The sequence below is a fragment of the Seriola lalandi genome, unplaced genomic scaffold (assembly GCF_002814215.2).
Source record: "Seriola lalandi dorsalis isolate HSWRI2012SDOR001 ecotype SW California unplaced genomic scaffold, Sedor1 jcf7180002054861, whole genome shotgun sequence".
NCBI classification, from domain to species: Eukaryota; Metazoa; Chordata; class Actinopteri; order Carangiformes; family Carangidae; genus Seriola; species Seriola lalandi.
Genome location: NW_019525414.1, coordinates 5,202,259 through 5,222,583, shown reverse-complemented (window position 1 = coordinate 5,222,583; position 20,325 = coordinate 5,202,259). Strand labels below are relative to the sequence as shown.

At 42.5% G+C, this 20,325-nt stretch overlaps 1 protein-coding gene across 4 annotated transcripts in view; it reads right to left on the bottom strand.

Annotated features, from left to right (window-relative positions):
* The window catches only part of wnk3 (WNK lysine deficient protein kinase 3), a 37,353-nt gene that overhangs the window by 15,843 nt on the left and 1,185 nt on the right, over nt 1-20,325 (bottom strand). For 3 of the 4 annotated variants that reach the window (XM_023427599.2, XM_087179593.1, XM_087179594.1), the window contains exons 2-10: nt 12,311-13,514; nt 3,443-3,615; nt 2,523-2,743; nt 1,871-2,028; nt 1,624-1,712; nt 1,273-1,492; nt 705-1,041; nt 410-528; nt 99-302 (exon numbers count right to left, since the gene is read on the bottom strand). In XM_023427599.2, coding sequence (XP_023283367.2) covers nt 99-302; nt 410-528; nt 705-1,041; nt 1,273-1,492; nt 1,624-1,712; nt 1,871-2,028; nt 2,523-2,743; nt 3,443-3,615; nt 12,311-13,039 — 2,250 coding nt within the window. In that variant the 5' untranslated portion in view covers nt 13,040-13,514. The remainder of the gene's footprint in view (nt 1-98; nt 303-409; nt 529-704; nt 1,042-1,272; nt 1,493-1,623; nt 1,713-1,870; nt 2,029-2,522; nt 2,744-3,442; nt 3,616-12,310; nt 13,515-20,325) is intronic. The other variant, XM_087179595.1, reaches the window with a different exon arrangement.

The following is a 20,325-nucleotide window of genomic DNA, read 5'->3' as shown; positions in this document are numbered from 1 at the left end:
ATAGCTTTACTCCCAGTAGCAATTATGTTAAATGATGTAGCCCCAATGCAAATACGGCCTTCATTTTTAATACATGTTAGTTTTATCACCCTTTTCACCTGAAAATATTGTTGAGGTACACTTGGTGATACCTGCGGAACCTGCACCGAACTGGGCTGAAGAAATGTCTGACCGACAGGTCCGCCTCCACTTTGGCCAATGGACATGCTGGACATACTGACACTCTGACCAAGAGGCACATTTGGAATGCTTCCACTCTCAGCAGTGGGGAGCATTTGAGGATGAGCCAATGCACCAGTGCCCTGCAGTGCAAGAACATGTGATTTATCAATACAATGATTTCAAACAATAATGAATTCATCAGTTCAGTATGATCTATGAAGGAGGTGAAAAGAACATATAGACGTACAGATGCTGTAGGGGGGAGAGTCGTCTGGGAGTGGGTGTATGACTCCCCTTGCTGAGAGTATGCCTGGCTCTGTCCACTTGCATAAGATTCACAGCTGGCAGACCCAATGCTCTCACCCTCTGAGTGAAACACAATTTAAACAAGAAGACAGAATGTAAAAATGCAAACATATTTTATAGTATTTCTTAATTTGAACTTCCACCATGTAATTTGTTTCATAATCATGTCCTATCAATTCACAGAGCACCTTTCTAATGATCTCCTGGCTTATGAAACATGAAGCTGCATACGCTACCTGGCAGAGTAAGGGTTGTCCCACTGAAAATATGCTGCTGTCTGACATGCTGGTCCACTTCAGGCAGCTCCTCAGACTCCTGCCCTCCTCCTCCTCCTCCTCCTCCTCCTCCTCCTCCTGTCTGTCCAGCTGCCCCCGGCCCCATTGAGGACGTGCATGATGGATGAGAAAAGGTGTAGGAAGTGAGAGAGGAGTCTCTCCTTTCCTCAAAGCCCTGTTGCTGTTGGAGGAGTTGCTGCTGTCGACGCTCTCGTGACTTTTTGATCAGATTTACTCGGTCCCGGATGGATTTTCCCACCACCTTGGCATCACTCTCATGGAAGAAACCTGACTTTACCTGTGGTAAGGGAGGGGGATTCAATTAATTGATGGCTAGAATTAGGCTGAGGGAATTTAGGTCAGATAGAGCTACCTCGAAATGGCTGATAAATGAGCTGAAAGATTTCCCTCACCTGACCTTCCTTCAAGCCTTAAAGCATCAAAATCTTTTCTTAGTCTATCCTATACTATACGTGACACCCATGAACCCCCATCTATTCATCAGGCATGACTTGTCCTTGTGTCTCACCATCTCTAGAGCCACCTCCTCAGCGCTATCATTCTCCAGGTCATAGCTGAACTCAATGGCCTCATTGTCTTTGTGCTTCCCCTTCAGCTTCTTAGGCTCTTCAACCCAAATCCGGAGAGCCAGACAGTCCTGGATGCCTGTGTCCTCCTCTGCCAGCTCTACTCGGACCCCGGTGTCTTCCCCAAAGAATGCGTGGTTCAGGAGGTCTCTGATGGAGAGTCTGCCAAGGGAAGGACAACCACAGGAGCAGTGGATGGTGAAAGAGGTACCAGAATGCTTAATGATTCCCTCATCAGGAATTGTGCATGAGACAGTGCAGCATGTCATGTTCTGAAAGAAAAAACGACTTACCTCTGGCTCTTGTTCTGACGAATGCAGCCTTCGATGATCTCTTTTATCTCTGGGTCATTCACTTTATCAAAGCTGGCTGGCTTTATACCCTACAAGAAAATAAATGTACTTTCCGTTTCACCATGGACCCAGATAGTTGAGATCACATTTAAATAAACTAAAGATATACAAAAGAATTAAGTCTACACACGCCACCTCCAGATATGTGCTGAGTTTAAATGAGAGTAACGCAGTCAAAGACACTCACACTTGTGACTTTGCGATAGATCTGAGCTGCATTTTGACACTCAGAGTAGGGGTATTCTGAAGTAGCCATCTCCAGCATGCACATCCCAAAGGCGTAAACATCCACAGACTCATCGTAGTGCTCCTCATACATCTCTGGAGCCATGAACTCCGGTGTTCCTGTTAAGACCAGACGGTGGTTCACAGTCAATAACAAGCAGAACAGCTGCATACTACATCCCCACCATCAATGTTTACAATCTAGATTTACTGTCACATGACACTGTCCACACAGAGCAGAAATGCCCCGAAGTGAATGGAACAATTGAAATTCAATTGAAACTCTCATATGAATCTTTCTGGCAACTGCTCTTGCCTCCTCAGTTAAACTTTATTGAGCTAAAGGGTACTCACAGTGCATTGCTTAAGTTGGCTCACACAGCCAAGATCTCATCAGTGGTCTCTGTTTACATTAAGTGCTACCCACATTAATTTTAGAGTGACTTTGTCAATAATAATCTATACTCCTGGGCAGCTGAGGTCCTCTGTAAAAATCTGAACAGTGCTGAATGCACAGAAAAGTATATTTATTGGCCCTTAAATCAGTTTGCTGATGGAGCTGCTACATGCCCGGTACTGTTCTCCAAAGTAGTTGGTCTACTTATGTAGCCTACCTATGACACTCTTGGCAAAGGAGGTCCTCATCAGAGTGGCAAGTCCGAGGTCGCCTATCTTGACTGATCCTGTGGGGCCTGTTATGAAGATGTTATCACACTTGAGGTCCCGGTGGACAATTGGAGGAGTCCTGGTGTGAAGGAAGTGAAGGCCCTTCAGAATTTGCCTACACCAACTCCTCAGGACCTTGGGTTTCATCACCTTAAAGCGCTTAAGGTAACTGTGCAAAGAGAGAAAATGCAGTCAAAATCAAAGAGAATACTGTAATCAACCACTGATGGACAGCTAGATGATCACCATGAGACAAAGCAAAATTCTCAATACCTTTCAATGCATCATGATAATTGGTCATGGCTCTTCACTTAGATAACATGATACTGCACATAATGAATTGAGATTAATTTCCTTTCCCATCAAAATAAGTGATCAGTGTCTTGCTGTGATCATAATCTCTATTTATCCAGGTTTGTTCAAAAAGTATGTTTAGTATAATTTACTAAAATTGAAAGAAAGTCTACCACCAGTTCTCCTTACCGAAGCTTTGAGGCAGGTTTTCTTTTTGTTGTTTATTTGGGAGAAAATTGAGAAGCACTACTACTAAGTATTTAGTGAACAATGAAGGCATGTCTTGCTGTTTGCTAACAATGAAGGCAGGTGTTTTTTAGTTATTTTAAAAGCTTCATTACCGTGTAACTATTTGCAGTACAGATCTGCCACCTGTGGGTGACATTTACTGGGTGCCATGACATGGCAAAGAAATACAACAGAGTATACTGGGATTAGAGAATATTACGTCATTCAGAAACCTAGGCTAAAAGATTCTTCTTAAAACAAATGACATAACAATAAAATTAAACGGTACAATAATAGTGATCTGTCACTGAGTGAAGAATAATAGAAATTAGGAGGTTGTGCTAACGTTTTGAGTGTTCCTGAAGTCATGAGTTCAGTGACCAGTACAATGCACTTCTTGCCACGGAGCACAGACTCCCAGGAATCATAGAAGCGGACGATGTTAGGGTGCTGAAGCCCCTTCAGCATCTCAGCCTCCTCCTTGAAGCGTTGCTGCTCCGCCTTGGTCAGCTTGCGGTCCTGAGGTGAAAGGTACATACCAAGTTAGATGGCATGGATGTCAACATTTGCTTTAAGTCGTACAACAGTTCTCCCAGGTGAGTCTGTTCAGAGCACCAAAACATCACTGTACATGACTGTGCATGAACACCGGCTGCCACTAGATGGTACTAGCAACATAAAGTTGCAGCAGTGCTGAGACAACACCCAAGCCTTAGCTTTATAAAACACATTTCTACTGCATCTGACACACATCCCCAGTATGGCGGACAGAACACCGCCGGACACGGCAGAAATCCAATTCCCTAGCACGAGCAGCATCCCACAGGAACAGAGACAGCCATTGAATAATCCCTCTGTTAAACACTGGTGCATTGGTTATTTATAAGACCTAAGACTCATGAATGATATGCAGGGAAGGTGTTCTGTCTTTTTTTAGTTTTCTTAAAAAAAATGCACTATTATGTCTTGTATTTCTGGTGTATTTTTTCAGTTTCTCCCGATGTTCTTATTCCCATGGTGCTCTCATCAATAACTTATGATATGCTCACACAAAAAAATACTCATATCTTTAAATTACCTGAATACAAAGTCAATAGAGACAAGCATTTATGAATATGCAAGTGATGTGATGGTGATACGTTATTAAAAAATCAAACACAATGCTGATAATCAATGGATTTTACAGGGGAGAAAATCCTCACTGGCGCCACTAAGTCAGTGCATATTTTTAGACTTGTCACAAGCAACTGTTTATGTCTGCTATTTCCATGTGTACAAGGAACAAAGCTTTTCAGGTCTGTGGTGTTTTGACCTCTGTTGACCTTGTGACCTGCTATTCCAGGTCGTTATCTGTTGGTACTGAAAAGTTTTAAAAGAAAACTCAAAGAATGAATTGCCATGGGTTTGTACTCAATAACAGGTAACCCTCCACCATTTATATGAAAGAAAAATATAAGGAAAGAAAAAATAAAACAGTGGGTCTGACTGAACATCTGCAAGGGAGTTGGATGGCAGCTATAGACGTGTCACAAACAGACCTCACTATAAATAGAAGTCGTCATAACACTGGCTTTCCATTGATCGATTCCATTGATGTTGAGCTTTTTGCTTTACACAAAGCTCCCCAAAGGGAGGCAGTGTACTGCAGATGTTTGGAAGCGAATAAACAGATTTTCATGTAATGCAGTTTCACTGTCACTGCATGTATCTATATTTATTAGATGTTTCTTTCTACCCTATGCTCTTCTTTTAGTGCCTCTGTTTCTCTTCCTCCCTGTGTCTGTGTTTCATCTTTTCAGAGATCTTTTGCTCTCTGTGTCTGTACCGGCTCAGTGTCCTTTTCTGGAAGTAGTGGTGGAGGCACTCTCTCCGCCACCATCCTTCCCCCAACAGAGAAGTAGCGTCAACAAAAAGGCTGCTCCTCAATGCACTATTATGGCTAAGAATATATTGGCCAGCCAAAGCCTGCCTTCACATTACTATTGGCATATAATGTCCTATTATAATATGATGTATGGATTCTTTTCTTAGGAAATTATATGTTTGTACCTAACCATGTGCAGGTGTATCTGACCATGCTTAGGTTTCAGTGCTGCGTGTCAAACTACATGTGTCTTCTTTCTGGTGTACTTTATTTTAACAGGGAGTACAGCCTCTGTTTGGGTGCCCCTGTCCTCTTCCTCTCTCTCCACAGTCAGGGCATCACTCTGCATCACTGTCTGTCGCGGTGTGAGACAGAGTGCTGCCTGTGTGTCCCTGTCTGCTGCCTCCTCAGCGTCTATTGTGTCTCCCTCAGAGTGTGGTATCAGACAGCCTTAAGGTCAGCAAAAAGGTCGCAAAGAGTTCAATGAGTGAAATTGTGTCTAGACAGACTCACGCAAACCTACTCCCCAATGCATATCCAGTCACATAAATGCACATACACACCAATATTCACACAAACAGAGGCGCAACAACAACAAAAACATCTCCAGATAAGAGCGATACAAGTGTGTCATTAATAAGCCACGGCCCTCTTTCCATTGCCAGGACTGCTAAACACACCCAATTCAAAACAATTTCTGCAGTTAAGAGCCCCCCACTCACACTGACCTGTGCAATAAATAGAAGTGAAAAGTACTCAATAAACTCTTGAAAATGATGGTAAAAACCTGGATTTGTATGCCACAGTACATCAATCCAACTTTAGTACAACAGAAATCAACAGGGATCTGACAAAACAAAATGTGACATAGCCGCCACAAAAGAAAAGGGGAAATTATGAAGCAGCATAGAGACAAGTAAATAGAAAGTGAGCCCATGACAAAGCCCCATTATGACTGGTCTGGTCTTTCTTCCTCTAAATCAGCCAGAGTGCTCTCTGTTTCTGCAACATAACCAAGTAGATGCTCTAGATTTTAAGCACACAGTAACATCAAGAAAGAACAATAATAACCATTCTCAAAACCGATTAATTCATGGATATGCATATGTAGATGCCAAAAAGCTGTTAATGAGTTAGTTAGTTGAATCATTTCACTTTTAGGACACAGTTACCCTAACAAATACATTGACTGTACACATGGCCGCTCTATATGCACTTGGCTCTTACTGTGTATAGCAGAGTGGGTAGATAACTGCCATTAAATTTCTAAACAACCAGTGAGGGGCTTAGTACTCATATGCACATGCACAAATTTGCACTTAGCCACTTCCTGTTCAACCACACTGTATTTAACTAATGTGTATATTTTCACTACCGTGTGAACCACGTCAAAGACAAATTTCCATTCCCTTGTTTTGTCAAGTTTTTCTTATTCTGAAAGTAACAACAGCACTAAAGATATAATCCAAACATATAATGATATTTAGTATTTGTTGAGATTGTGTCAGAGAGATGTTGATTCAACTCTATGGCAATATTTGAAGCTGTAGTTTGTGGTATTGTTGGATCAGACTGCAATATACTGATTGATTTCATTCTTATTCAGGGTAGAGATGGCGGACAAACTACCAGGATCACCTTGCACATCAGGAAACCCTTACAATACAGGAACATCCCTTTGATACAGTTTCAACAATTATTATTTAATGCAGTGCAATTACAATCAATTACATTATATTTTGGATTTTCCTGTTATTTTATCCACACCTGCATAGTCTCTTTGGTCATGTAACACTGCTGTTACATGGTGCCTCCAGGGGAGGTCCTGCAGTACTATAGCCTGGTAAACAGAGAAACACCTAAGACCATGTTGTGCACTCTGAGATTTTTTTGGATCAGACATCTGGTAGAGCAGAAGGTCAAGCTGCAGGTTAAGTAGCCTCATAAAACACCAGGGGAAATGAACAGTATATGGCTCACGAGGCACATAAGGTAGAGGCAAGAGGTAGGACGCTGGAGTCATAAATGCCAAAGCATGTGAGCCCTAAAACATCTATTCTGGCACACACTGCATGAGTATGAGAGATCTGAGATATATGAGATGAACTGGCTTCCATGGTTACATTCTTGTCTGAAGGAGGAGCGCGCCTCAGCAACGGTGGGATAAAGAGGGCTGATTTAGGGCACTATCAGCAAATAGGGGAGTGTTATTCTTGCTGTAGGTGGATATTTGTACATGAGAGTGTATGTAGTATCTTTTGCTCTGCAGTGTGAGTAAGCATGTCAGTGCTTGAAAATCTGAGGTGGCGGGTGGCTAGGATTAGATTACTGTAAGCTACAACAGCTCAGACTAACAAGATAGATTGCTGGAAAAGGTCTATCTTGCACGTCGGATTAGAACCCTAGGCCAGTGGGCCAAGTTCATTAACCTCTATAGATCCCTATAGCCAATACAATACACTAGCCATTTCTTTTTAGGTGACCACTTGTCAGCAGGAGGTCACATGGTGTTGTATGTTTTAGAGCTATGGTGCCTGTGTTGTACAGAGGCAGAGGCAAATTCACTGCTATAATGTAGCTGGCCAACTGGAAGACATACAACATCTGAGTTACAGTAGGTCCAAGAAGCCATACGTCAATACAAGTGTTTCTTCATATAAAAGGGCTGTAACAGGTTTATTAGAGGGCATGCTTGCACAGGCTTGGATGGTAATCACATGTCACAACAGTTTGATCATAAGAGCTTAAAATCTATTGAATTTTGATTAAGCTATACAGTTAATGTTAGTGCTATTTGGTTAATGCCTCAAACATTCAATAGCAATTGAATCTCTGGTGCCGGTTAGGTAACGGACATTGTGGTGGGAGGATACAGCCCGAGGGACACTTGCCAACTGTCAGTGCCCTAGATGAACATGTGTCTGGTCAGTTTGGTTGGATCAATTCCATCCGGGTCTAGTCAGTCCAGACTCGGATCGAATTGATCCTCTACTAAAATTAGTAGAGGCCAAATCCACTTGATTCGGCCTCTACTAATTTTAGCCAACCATCAATAGTCTGTCTTTTCTTTACCTGGTCTAACCCAACTGGTTTTTCATAATGTTAAGCAATCAAAAAAAAATCAAACTCCTCCCATTACTGTTGCTACCATCTGTGACAGTGCTACTGATTATTATCATTTTCAACCTTGTGAATTTGTGTGTGTCATCATGGCAATATGTGCTCCTGGATTCATCTACTATCACAGGAACCGTCACAGAGGTGGTTTTGAGTTCTTTGGCAGGTGTTTATATGTCAGTCTGTCTGTCGACAGATTTTATTACTGTGATAGTATCTTGCACAACCATGCAAGATACAATCACGAAACCTTAGGGTGTGCACATCTAATGAAAATGAAGGCAGAGCTTGAGAATGGTTGTGGTCCAACCCATGAGCAAAGAGTGTTCATGCAATTACGTATATAACAATGGCTACTGAATACTCATGTAATAATGTAGTATTGACAACTGAGTAATCATGGGTAAATATTGAAAAATGGCATTTTAGCACATAATACTGTTCTCTAAACAACTATTACTTTGAACATGAGACAGACAGTTGACAGTGACCAGAGATGATTTCTCAACCTTGCGGATGGTAAATTATCATGACAACTTGACTATATATGGGTGAACAAGGGGTCTAGACTGTGTATCAAAAGTGCTACAAACTGAAATCTAATCTTCACATAACTCTCAACCATGTTAAAGTCCAAGATGCCCTTAGTAAGGTTGAGTCTTTTTACTAAGAAACATAGCATGGCATGATGTTTGTAGCAGGCTGCATCCTGAGCTGACATTAACCTGCAGACATAAACCCAAAAGGCTCTGTAACAATACATGTAAAATCACCAAATATTTAAGGTGGTTATCATCATGGTAACCTTTATCACATGCTCTAGTGTTTGTAGTCCTGTGAGTGTGGCTGGGGTAAGCTGAGCTGAGCTGAGCTGAGCTGAGCTGGGCCAGTCTGGGATGACTGGGTTGAACCAGTCTGGTTTCTGCCGCCCGAGTTATGCTGTCTGTGCAGGGTTTTTGTTCCAGCCTGACAGGCACCCACTGTAATTAACTCCCTGGATCACTCTGCATGCTCACTCACACAGACAAAAAGTGATGGGGGGAGAGATGGAGAGAGAGTGAGAGGACGGGAGAGAGAGAGAGAGAGAGAGAGAGAGAGAGATAGAGAGAGAGAGGGTGATAGGCAGATGCATACAGTGGCATATGTTTGACACAGACGGACAGAGAGCAACAGCTAGCACACAGAAATACATGTCGAACACACACACGAAACACATCCACTTCGGGTGACGGATGGCGAAGCACTAGCGAGGGAGATATATAACCCTGCCCTTTTAGGTGTGGAATTCCCAGGGAAAGGGAGAGGAAAGAAGAGAGATGGTGTCCGCACTGTGAACTTTAATTACCCACTCTTTCAAGCTGCATTTGGAAAGCTAATCCCCTGGCTTCCCTCTCTTTGTGGACACAGGAGGAGAGGAGCTAGGTGCTCCCAGGCTGCAGTCTCACAGGATAGTACAGATAGCATCGATAGCATCAAATAGTGCGTTGGCTAGTCATATACAGGCTGTTTATCATCCTGCCCCATCCAGTGCTTTCAAATTAGAAATGTTGTACGGACTCATATGACATTAACATACGAGGACAGAATGTCTTGTGTGCCTGCTGCTTGATTAATGGGACCTGTGTTTATAACAGGAAATTTTTAAATTTCAGTGTGAAGAACTATGATACTTTTACCACTAATAAAAAGAATTAGACAAAAATATTGTTGTTTATTATCATCCGTAACTCAGATACATCCACACTCTGTGTTATTAAAGACTGCCCTAATTGCATCAAGTCTGTCATTATTAACACAGCAGGCTAATCATATCTTATTATTATTATTCTGATCACTAATCTTGATTCTAATGCCGCTTCGCATTGAACTGTGTACAAGCTTTGGTAAGGTGGAGCAAAAAGTAGAGATCATGTGACATGAGTGACTAGAATGTTGCAGTGAATGTGGCACTGGATCCATCTATAGGCATGTGACCAGACCACTGTGTACTGTCTGTCTGTGTGCGTGTATGTGTGTACGTGTGTGTGTGTGTGTGTGTGTGTGTGTGTGTGTGTGTGTGTGTGTGTGTGCGTGCGCGTGTGTTCATGTGTCTCTCTGCATGTGGTAACTTAGCATTAGCTCCACAACTGCTCTCTGGGAGGGATGCCATCGTAATCCTCTGTTTGGCTCATCATCTCCCTACCTCCCTTTCTCTCTCTCTTTTTCTCTCTCTCTCTCTCTCTCTCTCTCGCCATCACCTCTTGTGTTTCTCTCTCTGTTTTCTTTCTCACTGCCTTTTCCCCTTCTCCTTGATCTTGTTCTGTGGGTCAGAATCTGAGTCTGTTTATTTTCTCAAAGGCTGTCTTCTTATCTGTTTATAATATAAAATCTAATTAGACAATAAAATATGCATAGAGAGTTTCTAATAGTAGTTTCTGATTGATGTAGCCATTAATGTCCATATGTTTCATGAACAAATACCCAGTAAAAAACAGTTATTTTCCATGGGATTTAATTTGACCCAATGCGTTTATGGAGACAAAATTGGATATCACGGACTCAATATGGGTGCCCAAATCAGCTTAAGCCTACTGTCTTTTCATTTTCAAAAAAAATGCTTTACCAGCACAGATTTGCTCACACTCCTGAGCCATGGCTAAATACAGTGCGGTGCCTTTGATGGTGTCATAAAAGAATGCTGTCTGGTGGCAAAACATATTAGTGATAACATTATTACTGAAGGTGAAAGGGGCCACCTTTGGAGGCTGAGCAGATCTCTTGGAAAAAGGACAGATCAAGCATTTGAATAGGGCTGAACAGGAGCTGTGGCAGTATGATATGAAGTGTTGATGTGAAGCTGATTCACTAGGTGTTGGAGTAACACCAGAAAAGGTGATGGGGGCATGCCTGCTGCTTGTTAGTCCAACAGACAGGGCCTGATCTCAAGGATTAGTCAAGGCTCTTGTTTTGGAATTAGCTCCAAACCAAACACATGACTGACTTTTCTCACACAAAGCCAGCAGTCAAATCAGATGGCTTACCATAACACTGCTCTCTATTGTGAGGCCAAGAGTCAGAGGGACACATTTCTTCTCTCCTCCACAAGTCTGTCTCCCACCACATCTTGAATTCACACCATCTAACAATGTTTCTCATTACTTCTGAGCATAATGAAGCCGACTGGCTACAGTATGTAACCCTCTGGTATAAAAATGGATCATATTTCATTCATTTCCTCCCACTGCAATGTCAATGCATGACAAGGAGTTAGTTACAGTAATGTTTGCTGTTGTTACACCTAAATTAGCTGCTGTGTTCCTATGTAGTCTGTGCTCACAAAATGCATCCCATTCAGAGCTTCCCTTTCACATGACTATTTCCATTTCATACCTCATTATATTACACAATGGGCAAGAGTAGGCTGTTGCATGTACTGTACTGTAGCCCCAGCTATACCCATGTTAAAAGCAGCCCAGTCATATATATTATATTCAATTTATAATAAGAACAATAACTTCTCATTTTAAAATGTGTTGACTGCTTGATTAGTGACAAAATTAGCTTAAAAAATAATTTCCATAAATTAACTAATCATAGAAAACATACACCTTCTGCACCCTTCAAGATGTTTATTTTCAAGAGCTCTGAGGAACCTCATTTCAAACACTACACCTAGAAAACAGTGCCACTAATACAATACCTAAGATCAATGGTTCCCTTATGTTTCATGAATGAATTCTTTGAATTCAAGCCAAAGCAGAAATGCTGTTGCTAATAGGATACCGTATCACAACAAGAAGATGCTCTGACAGCCTATGATTCTATTATTCATAACAGCCCTAGAAAAGGCAAAGCCTTTCACTTTCACTTTGTGCTGTCACTCATCTACAAGCGATGCTCCTCCCTTTCACCCCGGTCTCCACTGAACTGCAGTCTCACAGTATGAAAAGCAAACAGACAACGTGCTGAGATTTCCAGATTTCAGGAGGAAGTGCTCTTGGGACACATCTAATGCAATTCACTTCAAAAGCACAACGTGGGACTTGGAGTTCTCCGAAGCACACTAATTGGAAATATTATTTGTTGATGTAAAGTATTTCCGTTTACCTCTCACCTTGTATACACATTCTGGATTCTTTAAGTGCACTGATTATTTTGGCCTTATTTCATCTTTCAGCTAATTGTGCCAGACAATGCAGTATTTATAATTATATATACTGATGGTTTGAAAGAAAAGGAAACAGTTTGTCTTACCTGAAGTTCACACCAAGCCACCTCCACCCAAGTCTCGGTGTCCAGGCCTTTATACACAGTTTTGAAGGCTCCTCTGCCCAGTTCAATATCAAACTTGAGGAACCTGCCTCCAGGAGAAGTAGCCACAGCCTTCATCTCTGCCTCCTCCTCCTGCTCACGGTCCCTCTCCTTCCCCCTGTGGGTGGGTGTGGAGGAAGGAGCTTCCTTGCCAGGCTCCTGGCTGGAACTGGGACAAGAAGGGTCATGACCCAGGGCAGCACAGGATGAAGCAGCCCCTTGCTGCTGGGCACTGCTGGTGAAGACTGAGTCCGAGGAACGCAGCTCCAGGTGGGGGGCGCTGTGGGGTGCCTCGGGGGGCACCTCCACATCGTCGTCCTGATCACAAATCTCAACACTCTTCCTGAAGAAGCGCTTCTCCCTCCTCAGTCGTTTCTGACCAGTGTCAACTGGTAAGGAGGGCGTGGAGAATGAAATCGGTTTGAATGCAGTCTCCTCGCCCTCCTGGCTGGCTTCCCCTCCTCCTCCTCCTCCTCCTCGGATTCCTCCATCCTCTCCTCCTGTCGCTCTCCTCTCCTGAGTCTGGGAGGAGGAGAGGTCTGAGGGGGTGCTGTGTGTCCTCTCCCTCTGTTGGTCGGCCCTGCCCTCCCGCTCCGTGTCCTCCTCCCTTTGTCCATCAGGTTTCTCCGAGGAGTCCTCGGTGCCTGTGGGCTCTCCTGGGTCAGTAGCCATGGGGAATGGCCTTTCCCACCCCTCCTAGACCTCCTCCTCCTCCAAACCTTTGCTCCTCCGTCAGTCCCCGTCTCTCTCTCTTTCTGTGGTCACCCACTCACTCCTTTTAGTTTATCAGGCTGCTTTTCCAGTGCTGCTGATGACTGAAGCCCGTCCTTGGTCAAACTGGTGACCCTCTCCCACTTTTCCTCCGTTCTCTTCCTCTCTGTCTCCTTTTCTTTGATTCTTTACGGTAGCACAGGAAGGTGAGACCACAGCTGTTTGAGGATAGATTCTGTCCTCACTTTCCCCCGCACCATTTCCTACATTTTCTTCATATCCCACTTAGGTGCAGTACGAATGAAAAAAAAAACAACAAAAAAACAAAAAAACACACACGTCTCCCAGCTCTTACTAACACACTAAACCAGGAGTCTGCTGGGAAAGCTGCAGTGTTTTTCTTTCAAACTGTTGTGAGAATATCTTCAAGTAAACCCTGCAAGACATAAACAAAACATTTCATTAATATTCAGACAGTCAGAGGAGAGAATTGCTGTCATGTTGATGAAATTTATAGCTCTCTAGATAAGAATGCAAGTAAAAAACTGATTATATTTGATGAGATACATTTGAATAGGTCAGAGGTTGCCCTAAACTTCACAGGGATGAAATGAACCAACATCAAAAACGTAGCCTGAAGACTCCTCACAGGACCCTTGTAAGGAAAAGGACCGGCAGAGTAGCCCAGTCAGTCTTAGGAAGACAATATATGTGTAAATTGGACAATATGGGATTTCAATCTTGCAGTTTTGCATTCAATCAGCATTTCATATGCTGAAGCGTTCGACTAAGAAGAATAACTGATTTAACAGCTCTTTCTTGTAAGACCAATCACTGCTAATTCTTGCCAAAATATATAAATAAATAAAACCTATAAAACTTCTGCTAATGCATTTTTACCAATTAAGCTCACTCTGAAGAAAAAACGCTGCAAACATTAAAGAAAAACAAATGCAAATAGATTTTGAAGATCTCCATAATTCGTGCAAATATTTCCAGCACTCAGACCCTAGGTAAAACTTCGGGAAGTAGAAATATTAATTCAGAACTCTGACAGCCCAACTAATACCAGTATAAGAATATTTCAGAGCCCACATAGGACAGCAATCCTTTCACCTGCTTAATCTGCCAAACAAAGGCTTCATCTTTGTTATGGGCAAAAATCTGACATTTAAACCAGAGTCTTCAAAGAACACGCAGCTAGCCTGCTCAACAATTACACATGCCTTCATCAACCATCAAGTGCACATTAATCTCTATCTTGTGATTTAAGTTGTGCTCAACAGCTCCATTAGTCAACAGAAAGCTGCAGTTACTATGCGATCCCAACCATTAAATATGGATGGTGAACTATGGGCCGGTTGAGTGTGAATAATTCATACGCAGAGGGACTGTCCTGGAACTGTACTGGAGTGACTACCACACATCTGCAACAAAGGGCTCATAAATATACACAACTATGATTATGATTCAAGTCAACCATTCATGCAGGGTGATAAGACACAGTTTCAAATTGTCCCTCCGTACTATGCTCTGCCAGCAGAAGGTGAAACTGAACACAGCAGGTTTCCTCTGACATGGCAATCTCCCTGCAATACTATAACTCATTCACTGTTTGGGATTGTGTGTGTGTGTGTGTGTGTGTGTGTGTGTGTGTGTGTGTGTGTGCAACTGGGAAAATGTTGACATCCCTATCTTCACTTCTCCTCTATCACTCTCCATCTTTTCCTGGGTATCATATCTCCTCTGCCTACTGACAGCCAATGAGCTCTCACCAGCCCGAGGTTACTCTGAAGCCACAATCTAGGGGAAAGGGTTGGGCCACCAATTACGGGTGCAGTAAAACCCAAAGTCACCATTTGTGATTTAGGATGTGAACTTACAGGAAGAGAACGTGCTAATGTATGCCAACAACAAAAGCTGCACTAAAGGAATGTGGCTGTCCTGGGAGTGTAATGGTGCAGTAAACAGAAAGTAAAAAGTGCAGTTGGTGTCAGGGTATTAGTTCACTATGCATATTAGTTTACAACACATATTACTTTACAAATGAACACGTGGGACTGTCAAGGGCCAATGTCATTAGGCACCACTGTCTAGGGTTACAGCACTCTTAGAGGCATCCACAAGAACCACATAAGGACAGTCGGTTTTGGCCCCTGAAATGTGTTACTCACTGTCAGACGGGCTCAGTCAAAGTCACAGCATTAAGTCTGGACTTTTTCTTCAATTTTAATGAACGAAGCCCACCCTGACCACCGGGGGCTCTTCTAGTGGCTCACAGCAGCTATTATCTCTTTTATAATGTGGTCATTAACACTCACATCAAGCCTGTTGTCTCTCCAGGCTCAAAGCAAAGGAGTCTGATGTGCAATGCTAGTAGCTGTCAGTCAAATTAAAGGCACAATAGGCTGATATAGACCAACTGCTAAGACGCTCCCAGGGAACAAGAAAGATTTCCAGTTCTGCAACATTCTCAAGACATAGACACATTCTCTAAGAGACAACCTGTAATCAGCATTAAGCTGGTAGTCTCCCACAACACACTCCACAACTAATGCCATTATCATCAACACATACGGGTGGTCAATATGGCTTAAATCATCTATTACATGACACTGTTTGTAATTTTAAATTCATTGTTATTAATTGTAATTGTAATTTAAATTTTAAACTGGAAAAGTGATAGCGTATACTGATATATATGGGTAACTTTCTGGAAAAGAGAAACAGATAATATAACCAAATGGGCAGGTCTTTAGCTAAACCTGTTAATCAAGTACCTCATGAATCAATGTACTTCACTGTTATTATGTAAAATCCTGCAAACTCAATATTGCCACAAAGCAGTTCTGCTATGAAGCCCATGATGGTCTGATACTGCCTCCAATATTACAGAGCTAACTGCTTAACACAGAAACTGCATCGCAAAGTCTCTGTCTTTTCTCGGTTATATTGTGTACATCATCATATTGTCCAACCCACTGCAACAAAAGGGCTGTGGCTGTTGTGCAAGCAATCATATTCAAGTCAGGAGACAGCGAAAAAATATTCAACACAACTTCCCTGAATTCAAGGTGATGTATTCAATTATTTTTTGTCAAACCATCAACTGAAAACTCAAAGGTATTAAATTCAAGATTATTTTTAAAAAAATCAACCAAACCCAAATACTTATTTTTGCACAACAAACATAAATAACAGAGAACAAACTACTGATCTTAGACTTCATATACAATGACCACAACTAAAGGGAAAATGATTTGCATTTGGGTGACCCAGAGTATACAGTGAGACAGTAGTGTACAGTGAGACTAAAAAAGGTAAAGGCTAACAGGATGTGCAGAACATAAAGGGGGGAAAAACAACAGGCGATAAAGAGAGGGAAGTTGCCCTTTAAACAGGAGCTTATTCGCCTATGTCCCCAGGGCAAGGAGTTCCCATGAAAGCCACATACCGGACAGAGTTATCACAGCACATCAAACACGTTCAACCCCATCACTGTCTCTCACACCCACCCAGTCTCCCTTCCAAACACACAAACATAGACATACACACAGATACAGATGTCAGACACACACCGGTGGGCTAGAACAAACTTTGTGTTTCACTCTTTTTTTCTCTCTCTGTTCATCTCACACTCTTTCTATCTTTTATACACGGACAGAAACACACACACGGACACACACAACCACACAACCACACACACATCAAAAGCAAACCCTCACTCGCACCCAAACTGCATGTCCCCTTTCAATGAAAGAATGCCGAGAGGAATTTCCTGACACCAGCCAAATGACCAAGCAACTGCCCATGTGGGCAAACGTGGTAAACCAAAGTTGAAGATAACAAAACCTACGCCACAGCTGAAACTGTGACATCTCGCTTCGGCAGCAAAATGACTCCAGTATCTAATGGACATCAAATTCACATGTCACAATCATTGTCTGTTCATTTTTCTATCTGTTATGGATTACATGAGAACTGAACATCTGACGCACTCTGCCTGCCCTCCAGGCTTCTGTGAGGCTCCTGCATGGGCTGAACACCTGCAGCTGCCTAATCATTTCTGAAATGTGCATCGAAAATCATTATGACACCTTTGCTTCATGACTGCCAAGGATGTGATTTCTATTCTATTCTGAAAACCCACTGAAGGTCATGTTTGTTTTTGCTTGAATTTTTTGTCATCTGCACCCAAAGTTTAAAGACAAGGACAGAGACACACTACATAAACGTACTCTTTCCCAAAAGTGCACACATCAAAGTCAAAATCATTGCACTTTTTGTACTTTTTTCATCCTGTACTTCATGGGGATACACACATTAATCCCCTGGAACTAAACTGCCGCTGGAAAATTAGGCAGGCAGACAAAGGACGAGCCGGGGGACTCTGTGTGCGTGCGCGCACGCAGACAGCGGCGTTTTTGCAATTGAGGGGGACATGTAGATGAAAAGAGTGAATAAAAAATGGCGAGGGGGACAGGAAGGGATTGTAGTTGGTGGGAGCAAGCGGGCAGCAGAGTTTCAAACAGAGAGAGAGGGAAGGAGAGATGGCGCGAGGGGGGCCGGCTAGTAGAAGGGGTGGGAAAAATGTGTGTGTGAAAGAGAACAAGAGAGAGATAAAGAGAGGGGGGTGGCACAGACAAAAAGTGGGCTGGGGGGGATTTTGCCTGATAAAATATGTGCCAATGTTTGTGTGAATGAAAGCAGTGACTATAGCTAAATTTCTGCCTGAACAAAAGCAGCTACAGTTGTGCAAAGAGAGGAGAGGAGAGGAGAGGAGAGGAGAGGAGGAGGGGAGGAGGAGGAGAGGAGAGGAGGAGGGGAGGAGGAGGAGGAATACTTTTAGTTGTTGAACAAGGCTTAAAACATGAGGTGATTACATTAGCATAGGAATAGTTTCCGTTGGTATGTCCAGTGTCAGTCTGAGAGCAGCGCCAAGGGAGAGGTACTGGTTTGCTCTACAAAAAAAAAAAAAGCCTCATACTAATACTATAAAAGTTAAACTGCAAACTTCTAACTGCTTGCATGTGCAGTCAGTTAGAATTCAGTTGTAAAGTTATGATAGCACATGTGCGCAAATATGTGTATGCTAAAGTCTTTTAACAAGGTTTCTTCTTCAGCTGCCAGCTACAGTAGTTATATTACCCCTTTGTTGGTCACTAGGCTGAGTGAGCTTTGTTATACCAAGGCAGGTTCAGCAGTGACACTTAGCTGGAGACAATATGAACCAGAATTACCGCCTCGTGGTTGTGTGCCTCTGCCAACCAGAGAAGATGCAGGGAACATGGTTACAATCTCCCCCTCCTGAGTTACAGCATTGAATAATGGCCAGTGTTTTTTCAGAACATTATCATGTCAAAGTGAAGTTGACCTTTGACCTTCGACATCATCACTTTATCCTGTTAGATATTTATGTTAAATTGTGCCATAACTAGCATGTGAATTTGTAAGTTATGGCCAAAAAAATGTTTTGTGAGGTCACAGTGACCTTGACCTTTGACCTAAATCAGTTCATCCTTGAGTCCAAGTGAATGTTTGTGCCAGATGTAATGAAATTCCCTCTAAGCATTCCTGATATATTGCAATCACAAGAACCTGAGGTCACTGTGACATTGAACTTTGACCTATGGCCACCAAAATCGTATCAGCTCATCCTTAAGTCCAAGTGAATGTTTGTGCCAAATTTGAAGAAATTCACTCAAGCCATTTGTGAGATATGGCATTCACGAGAACGGGATGGACAACCCGAAAACATAATGCCTCCGGCCCCGACTGTCGCCAGCGTGGAGCCATAAAAATCTGATTGAATTTAGTTGACTCAGTGCTGTGTAGATCACCTACCTGTAACAACAACCTTTCTAAAATATGATTAATGCAACATTAAATCTTTCCAGTCATTTTCCAATTCAGCGTTTATCCCCCAGAGATTTACAGAGGAGACAGAGGCCGATTGATGTGGGGAGTCGGGGCAGAGGTGGCAAAAGTTCTGAGAGCTGCTGGACCAAAATTCAAATGGGCCCGATGTCAAGCAGCAACTATTGTGAAGATCAGAGGTCTGCATCTGAACTCTGCAGCTCAGCTGTTGACCACACTGGAAGGTAAAAACAAAGACCACATTTGTTCAGTGAGGCTGTGTCTAACAGGCCATACAGTCACACCAGGATACATTACTGTAAGTGGCAGGTGTAAACCTTCAAAGGGCTGACTTTGTCTGTGCTGCTGTCGCATTGAAAAACAGGAGGCTGTCAGACTCAGACTGATGATTGTGTGGCACAATTACAATTAATTACAATGTTCAGGACAAGCGCTACGCAACATGCACAGCTAGGGAAGAGAGAACGCTACAAATTCAAAGTTAATGTCTTAAAGATCACCCTGAAAAGCTAAATCCAACACAGACATTTAAGAACAGCGATTGCCCAGTTGAACAAGAAAAGACAATGAAATTAAAACCGCTCCTAAACTGATTAAAACTGATCGCACAACTTGGTTCAGCACATGCTGCTTCCCTGTCTGTCTTCGGTCTATGCGGCGTTTTGCAATCTGATGAAAAATATCAAATCTTGGCCACTAGAATCAAACACACAATGATTGTTCTCTTCCCATTAGGGAAACTCAAGGCTGAAAACACAACAAGGACTATTGTCCAATCCAGGTCAAGCATGGGAGAGTGGAGTGTAGGTAGCACACACAGAGTACTGTTCACTGACAGAGAGAGAAAGAGAGACAGAGGGAATATGTGTTATCTAACCCCCCTTTTTGTTCTCTTTTATTCCCTTCACCGAGCAAAACCATCCCATACCAAAGGATTCCTCTAATCCAGGTGAGAGAAAGGCTCCTTAATCAGCCAATGATGAATCAGGATTACATGTTACTAAAGTGGCTTACTACTCCTGGAGCTCATATCAACAACTGAGCCGCACTTTATTCCTGCAAATGGTGTCTGAACATTTATGGATGACGGAGTACTCAGAGATCAGCAAAGTGTTGATTTCAGTAGTTTAGCAGCTGTCAGCCGTTTTGAGGAGAGACAGCATCCTCCTAATGTTTTGAGTACTCCACTATTCCTCTCAGTGGGACTATCAGATGCATTGTTTTGTTTATATCTATAAAATATCAATACAGGAGTTGGGGAGGGGAAGATTAGCATTATACATAATTTATGGAAACCATATGCAATCACAACAATTAATGTACTTTTGCTACGTATAAGAGACATGGATGAAAATTTAATTCTCTACTGT